Source organism: Anomalospiza imberbis, chromosome 12 (assembly GCF_031753505.1).
Source record: "Anomalospiza imberbis isolate Cuckoo-Finch-1a 21T00152 chromosome 12, ASM3175350v1, whole genome shotgun sequence".
Lineage (NCBI taxonomy): Eukaryota > Metazoa > Chordata > Aves > Passeriformes > Viduidae > Anomalospiza > Anomalospiza imberbis.
The window spans coordinates 14,083,201-14,095,506 of record NC_089692.1 but is presented as its reverse complement, the minus strand read 5'-3'; the positions used below and the strand labels follow the sequence as shown (position 1 = coordinate 14,095,506).

At 56.3% G+C, this 12,306-nt stretch overlaps 1 protein-coding gene across 3 annotated transcripts in view; it reads left to right on the top strand.

Moving 5' to 3' along the window:
* Positions 1–2,973: 2,973 nt before the first annotated feature.
* Positions 2,974–12,306, top strand: part of CARMIL2 (capping protein regulator and myosin 1 linker 2) — a 23,367-nt gene continuing 14,034 nt past the window's right edge. For 2 of the 3 annotated variants that reach the window (XM_068202933.1, XM_068202932.1), the window contains exons 1-18: positions 2,975–3,094; positions 4,281–4,372; positions 4,495–4,545; positions 4,832–4,891; positions 6,100–6,221; positions 6,575–6,672; positions 7,264–7,334; positions 7,935–8,008; positions 9,130–9,205; positions 9,282–9,370; positions 9,717–9,811; positions 9,972–10,058; positions 10,252–10,361; positions 10,747–10,824; positions 10,950–11,026; positions 11,138–11,242; positions 11,470–11,539; positions 11,698–11,779. In XM_068202933.1, the coding sequence (XP_068059034.1) occupies positions 3,055–3,094; positions 4,281–4,372; positions 4,495–4,545; positions 4,832–4,891; positions 6,100–6,221; positions 6,575–6,672; positions 7,264–7,334; positions 7,935–8,008; positions 9,130–9,205; positions 9,282–9,370; positions 9,717–9,811; positions 9,972–10,058; positions 10,252–10,361; positions 10,747–10,824; positions 10,950–11,026; positions 11,138–11,242; positions 11,470–11,539; positions 11,698–11,779 (1,477 nt within the window). In that variant the 5' untranslated portion in view covers positions 2,975–3,054. Of the gene's footprint in view, positions 3,095–4,280; positions 4,373–4,494; positions 4,546–4,831; positions 4,892–6,099; positions 6,222–6,574; positions 6,673–7,263; positions 7,335–7,934; positions 8,009–9,129; positions 9,206–9,281; positions 9,371–9,716; positions 9,812–9,971; positions 10,059–10,251; positions 10,362–10,746; positions 10,825–10,949; positions 11,027–11,137; positions 11,243–11,469; positions 11,540–11,697; positions 11,780–12,306 lie in introns of all 3 variants that reach the window. The other variant, XM_068202934.1, reaches the window with a different exon arrangement.

Genomic DNA, 12,306 nt, shown 5'->3' with positions numbered 1-12,306 from the left:
AGCAGCTCGTGCTGTTGTACGCAGAGCTGCGTGACACCAAACCAGGTGCTGCAGCTCTGGAATTCGGAAGAGCTGGGGGAGGTGGCTGTGTGTGAACAGCTTAATGGGAGACTGAAAGGAAGAAAGCCTGAGGTGTATTTGTCCAAAGACCACAGGCGTGGTTGGTAGTGAGTGGCCTCTGTAGTGTTCATCTGAGGAAATGTCACTCCATGATGGCTGTGACCATGTGCTGACCTCATACTCCATTCCTTATGCCCTTCATGTGCCCACCCCTGAGGTGGCATTGCCAGTGGCTTGGCCAGTCAGGGCCCAGGAAAGCACCACCATGCCAGGAGTCCATGGCTGACAGCTCAGCCAGGGTATGGGTGGTCTGGGGATGGAGCAGGCTGTGGCCTCACCTTTAGCCAAGCCCAGCCGGCCCCTCCCACCAGACACAGGCACTGGCAAGACAAGAGGTTTCGAGATGTGCAGCATCCAGTCTCTGGCAGGTACCCGCCACAGATTCCATCACCCTGCCGTGATGCCCTTGCAATTGCCTCTTCCAGTGCAGTGTCCCTGGAGCTGTAGGCTGAACAGCATTCTGAAGCCTTAGCCTAAGGCACAGGGCAGCTTGTCGCTGGGGCCGAGGCGTCCATTCCTATGGGGGGGTCCAGATCAGAAAGGTGTAGGAGCAGCAATGTTGGGGCCTTGCCATGGTCGCCTTGGCAGGCCTTTTCTAGCACCAGTGTTCCTGGAGCTCTAGGCTCTTTGGCTCTCTTACCCCTAACCCTAAGTGTAACCCTAGCCCTTAACCCAGATCTGAGGAGCAATTACTGAGCAACCTTTTTATTGTGATTCTAGAACTTTCTTCACAGTCCCCAGTAGAGGTTTAGTGAGGATGGAAGCTGTCACCCTCTGGCCATCCTCCTTTTTTCCCCAGCCTGGTGTGTTACCTTGCGATCTGCTCAGTTGACCTGGTTTCTCTGTGCTTGTTCAGTCAATGGTCCTGCTATGCAGACTGCATTTTATTTGATTTGAGCTGAGGCTCCTGCCTTGGGCAGGGATCTCTACTTGTGCCTCTTGCAGGCTTCTGGTTTGCCCTCGGAGGAGCTGTTCTGGAGAGATGCAGATCAATATCCCAGCCTGCTGCCAGGGACACACATCCAGGGCAGCATCCAAAGCCTGAATATGGACAGAACAATTCTGCTCAACCCAAGAGCTGTTATCAGTGCTGGAAAAGCTGGGCCTTGGGCTCTGAGTGGAAAGCCAGAGCTGGGATGGATCCAAGGAGCATTGCTGCCTCTGCCAGTGGCTTGGCCTGGCTGCCATCCCTTGTGCTTTGGCTGCTGTTCTCTGCTGGACACAGAGGAGGTGTGTTGTTCTGGACATCCTCATGTGCCTGGGCTTGCACAGAGGCAGGGAACACCTGTGCATATGGATGTCTGCCCCACTCCTGGAGTACATGGCCTGCTGCGCTGCTGCTCAGAATGTTCCAGCATGTGGTAACCAGTCTTTTGGGGGATGAGCTTTGGATGCAGCTTGACTGGAGCTCCTCTGTGCTTCTAGTCTTCCATAGAAGCCATTCTGATGTGTGAAAGGGGACAGCTGCTCCCTCTGTGTCCTGAGATCCTTGCATGACAAAGCTGGGAGATGGTGCCCTTTTGAGAACTTCAGATACCAATAGCCTGGCCTTCTCTCATCCTGGGAAAAGCATGGATCCAGCCAGGACTTCTGCTGGTGGCTGCTGACTCCACTGGGTGGTGAACACCCTGTGCCCTTCATCCTCCTGGTACTCATCCATCCACTGGTGTAGCTCAGGAGGCTTGAGGAGATGCCTCAGCAGAGAATGGTCCTTTCCCTGAGCCATGTTCTCCCCAGTCACCTCCTTGAAAAGAGCTTGTGCTGTGGTTGGGCTCTGTGAAGATGCCATCCCCGCAGGGAGATACTTCCTGCCTTCACCCTCACACAGAAGGTGGTTTCAGAAGCACTGTGGCCCCAAATGCATGTAGGCAGGAGGGCAAAGTCACCCATCCCTTCCAGGGACTACCTTCTCCCAAGTCATTCGACCTCTGGGAAAGCTTGGTGAGCTCCTGGTTGGCAGATTTCAGCCTAGAGCTTGGAAGTTTGTCAGAAAGGGGCAATTTAGGGGAAGAAGGCAGCTGTCACCGTCCATCCCGGTGCGTGCTGGTCACAGGGACCCAGGCTGCTGGCTGAGAGCAGCTCTGCCTCTCTCTCAGCACCTTTCCTGAGACTCTAATGGGGCCAAGTTGAGCCAACAGTGGGAAATCCCGAGTCCAGGGAAGCTCTGCAGCATGTCACGGGATGTAAGAGTGCTTCCTGGTCCAAAACCTTCCTGGATGAGTGGAGTGCTTGATGTGCTCAGTCCTGTTGCTCCAAGGAGGTCACCTGGCCCTTGCCTTGGGACAGCAGTTTTGACACTTCTACAGAAGGCCTGGGGCATTTCTGTTCTGGAAGAGCCCTTCCTTCAGTATCCTGCCATGGGCACCAGCATCCATCCTCCAGGTAGCAGCCTGCATTGGGCACTAGCACCCACCTCCATCAGCTCCCTTTGCAGATTCCCGGTGCAAGGTGATGGAGCTGGGCTGGCTGCCCAGTGCTGGGAATGGTAGAACTTGCCCTTACCCCACACACCGGCCATCTTCAGGCAGAAATATGTCCCCATGAAGCACCTCAGGAGATAGGGAGAGGTCGTGGATCCTCAACCCTGGAAGGCTGGAGCTATGGGGAGATGCTACTGCTTCGTGCTGGGAGGGATGTCCTGCTCACCCAGGGGAAGCCACACGGAAGAAGGGTGCTGGGTAGTGACGCCCTCTCCTCCCGGCGGGGCCGGTGGGCCGTGGGCACCGTCGCTTTCATTTCGCTTCTCTTGCTCAGGCGGTAAATCTCGCCTGACGGGGCAGGAAGAGGCACCGGGAGGGGGAGGAGGCACCGAGGCGGCGGCGCTGCCGGTTGGTAACCTCAGCGCTTCCTCCCGGCAGGGTGCCTTTCCCGCGGCGCCCGAGGATGCTGCCGTGACACCCGCATCCCTGGGCAGGTGACCCCGTGGTCCCAACCATGGCTGTGTCCTCCGGAGGGATCCCCACCGAGCTGCAAGGTAAGCATCGCCCGTGCCGCGCTGCCAGGGCATCGCTGCCACATGTTAGCCGCCCGCACGGGGCCTGCTTGGCCCCGGTTTGCCTCGCTGGGGGTGGCAGAGTCACCTTTGGGTCCCTCAGTGGCAACAGCTGAGGTTCAGGGGGGCCCATGCAGTGTTTGGGGGTTCCTTTTGCCTGCAAAACTCATTTGCCTGAGGATGGACCCTGGGCCAAGAGCATCCCCAGATAACCTGGCTCCTCAAGGATGGGAATCTGCACAACTCAAGCTGCCAGATTTGTGGGTGCAGCTTGGTGCTGCTCAGTCCCATGGGCTTGGGCTCCTCTGGCCAGCTGGGGGTCCCCAGAAGCTCCCCAGGAAGGCACAGCCTGCAGCTCAGCATGGGAGGGTGTGAAATACCACTGCTCACAGCCTTCCCTTGGCTGATTGAAAAAGCAAAAGGCCACAGAGGTCTCGGGGTCCTTCAGCCTCATCAGCCCCACCGAGGCTTGCAGTGAGGTGGGAAGGAGCTGGGTCACTGTGTCCCCACAGCCTCAGGTCCCGGCTCTACCAGGGTGGGTCCCTGGGGATGTGTGGCTCAAACCACGGACCCGTGGGGCTTGATGTCATTGAGAAAGCCTGGTTTGCTCTGCACAGTGATGGACAGCCGTGGTTTTGGTCCTGTTTCTCCCACGAGAGGCATGAATCAGGAAGGCGCGGAGGTGGTGCTCAGGGCAGGAGCAGTGGTCACACTGGCCCAGTGACAATGGGAGCGACCAGTCTGTGACCTTGGGGTGGCTGGCACATGTGACCACGCTGGCTGCTCTGTGGAGAGGAAGGACTTGGGTGACCAGCTGCTCCCTGGTGGTAAATTTGGAAAGGAAGGAAGAGAAACTAGGACCCTCTTATCGCTCAGTGCCAGCTCCCAGTGGGTGAGGCAGCACAGGCAGTGTGAACCAGCAAAGCCCTGTGCTTGGATGAGGCTGCAGCAGAAGATGGGGAGGTGGGTGCATCACCCAAGCAGCAGAGGAGACCCACAGGTGGTGAAGTGTGAGGCTTGTCTGAGAGCAACCAGGGTCTGACTGTCAGGTGTGGAGGGACAGGAGATGATTCAGATGGGGACAGTATCCTCAAGAGCAACAGGTCACATGGAAGAGGACGAAGGTGACTTCAGCCACGTAATTTCATGTGGACATTGGTCTTTTCAGAGGGCATCACCGCCTTCCTGGGGACAAAGAAGGTGCTCCTGGTGCTGAGCATCCAGCTGCAGGTGAAATCCAAGTATGACGACTTTATCTTGGTATGTGCAGAGTCTGGCCTGGTTCCTGCTTTCCTGGTTTCCCCAGGAAGGTGTTTTCTGGTTGCAGTGAGGGACAGGGGTGGCTCCCATGTCACCATGGTCCCATGTCACACCTTGCCTAGGTCCTGACACCTTGGAGAGCCTACGTGCTGCCTGTGATGCTGCCAGTGAGGGTAAGTGTGGGGCCCCTGGTACAGCCCTGGGGTTCCTGGGGGGGCTTGGGGCCCTGGAGGGAGTGACCCATGAGCCACCTGGGCTACTGGGTCTGGGAAGCCCTCAAGAGCAGGATGAGGAGAGAGATGGTGGGAAGGAGAGGGGGGGCTTGTTTGGGGGCTGGTGAAGGGTGGGGCCAAGGCCAAGCACTACTTGAAGCATGGGAAAGTGTGGGAGTTGGGGGGGAACCCTTGGGTTTCCTTTCTCCATCAGCACTGGGGTTGGTCCTGCTTCTCTCACCTACAGGTTCACAGCAGCTTCAGCTTCCTGGAGGTGAGGGAGATGACGGTCCAAGAGCCCAGTGTGGTGAGTGGAACAAACTGGGACAAACCCAACCTGAACATTACCCCCCTTTCTGCCCACTCCCCCATTGCAAACTCTGGTCCAGAGCCCACCACAGGATCTGGGGGTGTCCTGGTCCCCTACTGTACACTGAGGGTCACCAGTGTTGATCTCATCAGGGAATTGCCCTGGAGCCGGAGGTGCAGGAGGCACCCAGGGGTGCTGGGTGGGTGCCTGCTCTTCTTCCCCTCTGGCATCCACGGACAGCGCCTGGCCATGGCACCTCCTGCTCAGCAGGGACAAGGTGACAAACGGCTGCAGGCTTACCAAGGTGAAGACAAAATTAGCAGGAGGGTGTTTTAAACCCCGTTAATCCTCTTAGAGAGGGGCGGGCACATTGGGCAGATGTGGCAGTGGAAACCATGGAAGAGAGGAATTGGATATCAAGGCATGGATGTATTGGCCAAAATAGGGCTGTGGTCGTGGTTAACCTCCTGTCTGGTCCTTTCTAACATCCTGTCTGGCTTTTTCTTGGTAAAACATCATCAGCAACCATGGCCTCAGCCTCCACACGGGGTTTATGCTGCTCAGCAGGCTGCATGGCTGAGCTCCGGGAGAGAACTGAAGGAGCTGGGCACAGACAAAGGGGTGCAGGGAGTTGATACCTCAGGGTGGAGGGGGGCGAGACATCTGACTGGGACATGGAAAGCCCAGGGATTGTTAAAGGGCAGGCAGTCCCACGCCCTCCTGCCTCCACAGCCCCGGGCACTGGCGGAAGCGGCCGTCCTTGCATGATGCCAGCAGATAATTGTCATCCTGCTCCCACGCCTCAATCAGCGTGTAATTAAATCAGGGAGCATGTTGCCATGGGATTTTTTTTTTTTTTCTGGTAGGAACCATAAGCTAAAAAAGCCCTAAACCTCAATTAAATAAATTCAGGGAGGAAACCTCCATGCTCCAGCTGTGGCTGCTGCAGGCAGAGACAAGGCTGTTCTCACCTCACTGCATTGGGCTGCCTCTGCATCAGCTTAAGCTGAATTTTCAGAAGGTTTATGCCTTATTCTGGCACACTAATGCATTTTATCCTAAATTCCTGGGGCTCACAGCATTCTCTGTGCTTATGGCTGGGTTGGCAGTGAGGAGCTGATGGCTGTCACCGTTGTGTCTGGGGGCTTGGGGACGCTGTGTGCTGCCAGCTCGCTCAGGAATCTCTTGTCCTTTGGACCCTGCAGGTTGTCATAGAAACAGATGCAGCGTCTTATGCCTTCCGGTTCATGTCCTTGGATGATCTGGAGCAAGTTGTTATCCATGTCACCATGTCACTTAAGAAGGTCTTTCCAGACTCATCCCTTGGGTAAGGGTCTTCTGCTCCTGAGGAGTGGTTGTGTAGGTATCAGAGCAACCCCTTTGCCCAGAAAAGCCCCAGATTGTAGAATCCTGGAATGGTTTGGGTTGGAAGGAATCTTAAAGATCATCTAGTTTCAACCCACCTGCCATGAACTGGGACACCTGCAGCTAGAAAATCCCAAATATAGGATGGGTCTACAACATGCTTTTAGCAGGAGAAAACACATGGATGGAGGCAAGACCCTGTTCCCTGACTGAATATTTCTAGCCACCCTACACACAAGGGTTGTAGCTAAGCATAGAGTGGGGGGATGCTCTTCTCCTGGCCCACCCTGACACACCCCTCTGCTCCCTCCCCAGGACACTGCTCAAGAACTCCCCCCCCTGCCTGTATGAGAGGATCCAGCAGATCACAAACTCACTGGAGGAAATGCTGCAGAGCAACCCTGGGCCTTGTGGTAAGTCCTGCCATAACCTCCCTCAGGCAGGACCAGGAGGGTTGGAGCATTCCAGCCCTGCACCCATCAAGAGCCGCTCTGCTGACAGCCCTCACCTCTGCTGGCAGGGCACCTGTGATGGCTGTGGTCAGATGGAGCCCTGCTACTGGGGTCTGCTGTCCACCAGCCCACCCCATCCCATTGGGCAGGAGCAGGTTTGAGGGGATGTAGATCCCCAGGAAGAAGCAGGAGAACAGGCAATATTGCTCAGAATCTACCTGCAAGGACCTGTAGCTATGCATGCTTCTACCCACCTCATATGGCACCACTGCAGAGCCAGGAGTTTTTCCTGTAGCCTGGTCTGGAGTAGGACCCCTCCATTATCCCCACAGCAATGTGCCTTGCTTGATATCCACATGGAGCAAGCAAAGGAAGCCACAGCCCCCACTTGGGGGCTGACAGTAGATCTCTCTCCCCTTTGGGAAGGGAAGGGGGAGCCCTCAGCATCACTTCTGAGTCCCTGTCATCCCTCTCCTGTTTTCCACTCTCCCCAAAGGTCTCCTCCATGTTCCTTTGGGAAGGTCTGCCCCCAAAACTGCCTTCTCCTTGCAGGGGGGTTTTCGGAGACCTACGCTGCTCTGTGTGATTACAACGGCTTTGCCTTTCGTGAGGAGATCCAGTGGGTAAGCTGGTCCATCCCATGGATGCAGCGGTGGCAGTGTGTCACTGGCTGACAGGATGCCTGTGGGTGCCTCATGGAGCTGCTGGGGCTGGGACAGCCCAGATCTGGGAGCTGCAGCTTTGCCTGGCTTGAGTGCCCCCTGCTCCTTGGTGGGCTGGAATCAAAGTGCAGGTGGGAGCGGCGTGCCTTGGACCAGGCTGTTTCCCAGACTGTGACCTAAGAGGAGGCCCTGGAAATGTGGGACCTTGCTGGGTGTCAAAGGAGAGGAGAATCCTGCTGGGACCCAGCCATAGCAGGACTCACTGTCCCCCCTTCCTCTGGACACTGATCCCAGCTCACCTGTCCCCACACCCTCACTCCCACCAGCCTGGGGCGTGTTGCCTTCTGACCATTACCTGTAGAAGTTGTCCAAGACTCACCAAGCTGGGACACATCCCCTGCCAGCCAGAGCATTAGGGAAGGTTTTAGGCTTTGGGTTTAGGCAAGGGACTCCCCAGAATAGGCTTCCCAAGGGCTCAGCTCCCTCCAGCAGCACCAGGGACCTGAGCCCTCCCCAGGACCCAGTGCTGAGCCTGATCCATGTGTGCATCCTTCTGGGAAGGACGTGGACAACATTTACCACAGCCAGGACTGCCGGGAATTCAACCTGCTGGACTTCAGCCACCTGGAGAGCCGGTGAGTTGCCCAGCCATGCTGCCTGCAGTGTCCCAGCACTCATCTTCATTCTCCCTGTCCCTGTTGGGGGACCCAGCACGCTCTTCTGCCCATGTTAGAAGCTTTTAGAGGTTACACGCTCCAGGGATGCCACATCTGCAGCCTGACACTCCCCCTCACCAAACACTCTGAACCCCGTCCCATGGGGCAGCAGCTGAGAGTCCAGGCAGCCTCTCTGTTCATTTTTAACTCTTAGATCAGCCTGGGAGCTGTTTATAGGGCTGAAAACCCAATGTCACGGTGGCTTCTTGCAGCTCGTGGCTGTCAGGTGTTTCCCTATGCAAAGCAGCTGGTGCAGCTTGCCACCCTGAAACTTGCACTGCTCCCTACCAGCCCCCCCCAGACATCTGTTATAACCTTGTTATCACCTGGTTATAACCTGATAGTGGGGCTGTGACTCCAGCTGTGCCTGGAGTTCTCCCTGTGGGGCTCAGCCATGTCTCCATCCCAAGAAAGACAGAACAAGGGCTCAGCTCTTAGGGGAGGGAGCTGCCAAGGTGGGACGCAGCAAGTCAAAGTTCTGGGTTGAGCGTTTTGGGGAACAGAGGATCTGTATTTAGCTGGTGAAAAAGGAGACGTTTTTAGAGATTTCTTTGGATGAGGAAGTAAAAAAGAAACTTTTTTTCCACTCAACCAAATCCTGTGGTGTTGCTCACATGAAAGCTCAGAGTTAAAAAGAATTTAAAACCCTGAGGTTTAGATAGAAGCATGCAAATATTTTGATTAATTTTATTTTCCCCAAGGGAATAATCTGAGGAAGATGATCTGTACCTGTGGGTTGCTTTAAACCCACAATCTCCAGTCCTGTTCTGTTGAACATTGTGTTGGAGCACATTGAGGTTGGGTGTCTTGCAGCATCCCAGGGTTGGGTCAGTTGGAGCACCTTGGGTTTGGATGTGTTGGGGCACCATAGGATGGGTGTGTTCTGGCATCCTGGGTGTCTTGGGACACTCCAGCTATCTTGGGGCACCTTAGGGCTGGATGTCTTGGCACACGCCCCAGTTGGGTGTTTTGGGTCACCCATTTGGGATTAGCCTTGGCTCATCCTGGCCCTTGACTCCCTCATCCCTGTCACCCTGCAGGGATGTGGCGCTGAGTGTTGCTGCCTTGTCCTTCAACCTGTGGTTCACCAAGCTCTCCTGCAAGGATTTCAGGCTGGTGAGTGCTGGTGCTGTGGCTCTGGGTGCACTGGAGGTGGCCAGGTTCCCAGAAAGGCTTTCTTCTTCCCTGCCAGAATCAGGAGATTTCAGAGCAGCTGCTCTACATGCTCAGCAAATCAGTGACACTGGAGGAGCTGGTGCTGGAGAACTGTGGGTTGAAAGTGTAAGTGAAGGTGTTGCAAGGCAATGATGAGCAGGATCTTGGCAGCCCGGTGGTTCTTCCCTCAGTACACGGAGCAGGGAGGTCCATGCATGGACCCTTGTGCCAGGGGTTGGTGGCTCCATCCCCTCCACTCTGGGAAGCTCACTGGGAGCAGAGACTCCCATAGCCTGGAAGTGAATACCACCCACCCCTGGAGATGCTCTGCTTCCTTCCGGCTGCTCACATGAGCCAGGTCTGCCACACAGGCAGGAGCTGGTGGCATGTCCCTGTAAGGCTACAGGGCTGGTGGCTGTCTTTCCTGGAGGTGTCTAAGCATTGCTTAGGTGGGTGACCCTTCTCCCCACAGTGACTTTGTGCAGAGGATGGCCCAGGCGCTCAGCAGCCATCCCAACTCCGTCCTGCACACCATCAACCTCTCTGGCAACCAGCTGGAAGATAGAGGTACTCAAATTCTGGGCTGGATGAGTTTACACTCACAAAAACTGATGTTCAACTCCAGATCCCACCAGCAGCCGCCTCCTGTCCTGGAGGCTGCAGCTCAGGGTGGGATGGACACCCAGCTGTGCTGGCACAGCCATTCAGAGTTCTCTGCTCTCATCAGGGGTCACTGCCTTCAGCCGGCACATGGAGAAGAGTTCCAAGGGTCTGCAGAGCCTCAGCTTGGCCAGGACAATGCTCACAGCCAAAGGTAGAGCCCGGATGCCCTTGCCTCACTCCACAAAAGGAGTGATGGAGGGGCTGCAGGGACACCCTGGAAAGGGCACTTTCATGGATGCAATGTCTGCTGTCCCAGCTGGAGGGAAGCTCCCTGGCTCTGCTCCATGGCTGTCCCCAGTGCAGGGAGCCTATAGCCATGCATCTCTCTTGCTCTCTCCGAGCAGGGATGAGCACGTTATGCAAGGCCCTCACAGATAACAAAGCCATTGGATTCTCCCTCCGGCACCTGGACCTCTCTGGAAACCCTGGCAGCCTGGCTGGGGATGACATCAGTGTGAGTACGCATGCTGTGCCGGGGTGGGGTGACATCACTCAGACTCTGTCCCCAGTGTGGTTTGGATGGCTTTGGTCTCCTCTGGTCTGTGTCTTGCCCTGCAACACCCCAGGGATGGGGAAGTCATGGCTGCAACACCCCGTGCCTGCCTGGGAGCAGCTGGGGACACCCTGGGGACATCCCCCTGCATCTCCTTGTGGGAGTGTGGTAGATGCCATCTGGAGCAGGGATGTATCCCATAAGAGAGTGGGTTGCTGTGTGCAGGATTCACCCCTGTGCTCAGCAGGAGGGAGGAGTCAGGCTGGAACTGGGATTCCAGGGCTATAGGGTGCTGGGTGAGGGGTGGGACTCAGGGGCAAAGCTGCTAAGCCCCCTCTGCTCACAGAACCTGCAGAGCCTCCTCCAGCACTGCCACTCACTCTCCCACCTTAGCCTGGCTGGCACAGACTGTCCTTTGGATGCTGTGAGTACCACGTGGGGATCCTGGCAGTGAGCCCTGCCCTCAGTCCCCCTCCATCCCTGGGCTGTGTGAGGGGCTGCAGTGCCCCTGGGTCCTCCTCCACATGGCTCACATCCCCACCCTGGCAGCTCTTTGAAGCCCTGGTCCATGGATCCCACACCAGCCTCATCCACCTGGATCTCTCCAAAAACGTGTTCTCCCACAAGTAAGCCCGGGGATGGTGTGAGGGGGTGGGGTACCCGGGGGGGGTGGGGTACCCAGGGGGGTGGCCGGTGCTGGGCTGCAGTTGTTGTCATGTTGTGCCCATCCTTTTCAGGAGGGTGAAAACCATCTCCCCTGACATCAAGGAGTTTTTCAGCCAGGCCTGCTGCCTCAGACATGTCTCCCTGGCAGGTACCAAGCTGCCAGCCGATGTCGTAAGGTGCGATTGGGCTGCGGGAACGGATTTGGTTGGGGTGAGCATAGCCTGGGAGACCTTGGTCAGGGCTGGTGGGGAGGATGGAGGGAAGGGGCTGTGAGAGGCAGAGCTCTGGGAAGGATGCCTTCTCCAGCATCCCACTCCCACTGCCTGGACCGTTGGGGGTGCCCCATGGCAGGTGCTGGTGCCCCCATTTCTTGCACTGATGGGGAATTTGGTGACTTTTCCAGGGCATTGCTGCAAGGGCTGGCAGACAACAGTCACATCAGTGACCTGCGCCTGGATCTTAGCAGCTGTGAGGTGAGGGCCCAGCTCTCATGGGCACCACCCCTCTGGCCAGGGGGTCCCACTGTGGCAGTGTGGGAAGGTCCATGCCCTGTCTGAGCTCCCCGACAGAAGGATCTCGTTTGCAGGGCTCGCTGCCTCCCCTTTACTGATGTCTTGCTGTTTCTTCCAAGCTGAGATCAGCGGGGGCCCAAGTCATCCAGGATCTCATCCCCGATGCCAGCTCCATCAGTCACCTGGACCTGTCTGACAATGGTAGGTTGCTTTTTCCCAGCCTGGGAAAAGATCTCTGACATCTCCAGGACTTTCATGTCCAGTCACCCAGCACAGGGATTGAGGTGATTTCTTTATGCCCTCCTACCTCAAGACCAGCCAAAATTTATCATTTTGCATCTTTCTTGATACAGTCCTCTTCAGTTCACTGAATCTGAGGTGGTCTCATGTTGCTGGTTCAGGGTTTGAAGCACTGAAAGGGTTTCCCTGGGCAGAAACTCTTCCCACCTCTCTGCAGGTGTTTGTAGCCCCTGCTGCCAGCCTTGTCCTGCTGTGGCCTCCAAAGCCATGGGCGAGTGATGCTAATCATCACAAACATCACCTCTGCCCGTTGCTAATTTCACCTAGCAGGCCCTAAACTTTCAAACAGCCTTGCTAAGATCTCACAGCAGACCATGCAGCTCCTCAGTAGCCAAATGGCTCTGGGAAAGCTGATGTGGTTTAGAGTCCTTCAGGACACCAATGTTCCGGAAGCTCATGCTCTCACCCAAAATCTTTGGTCAACCTTT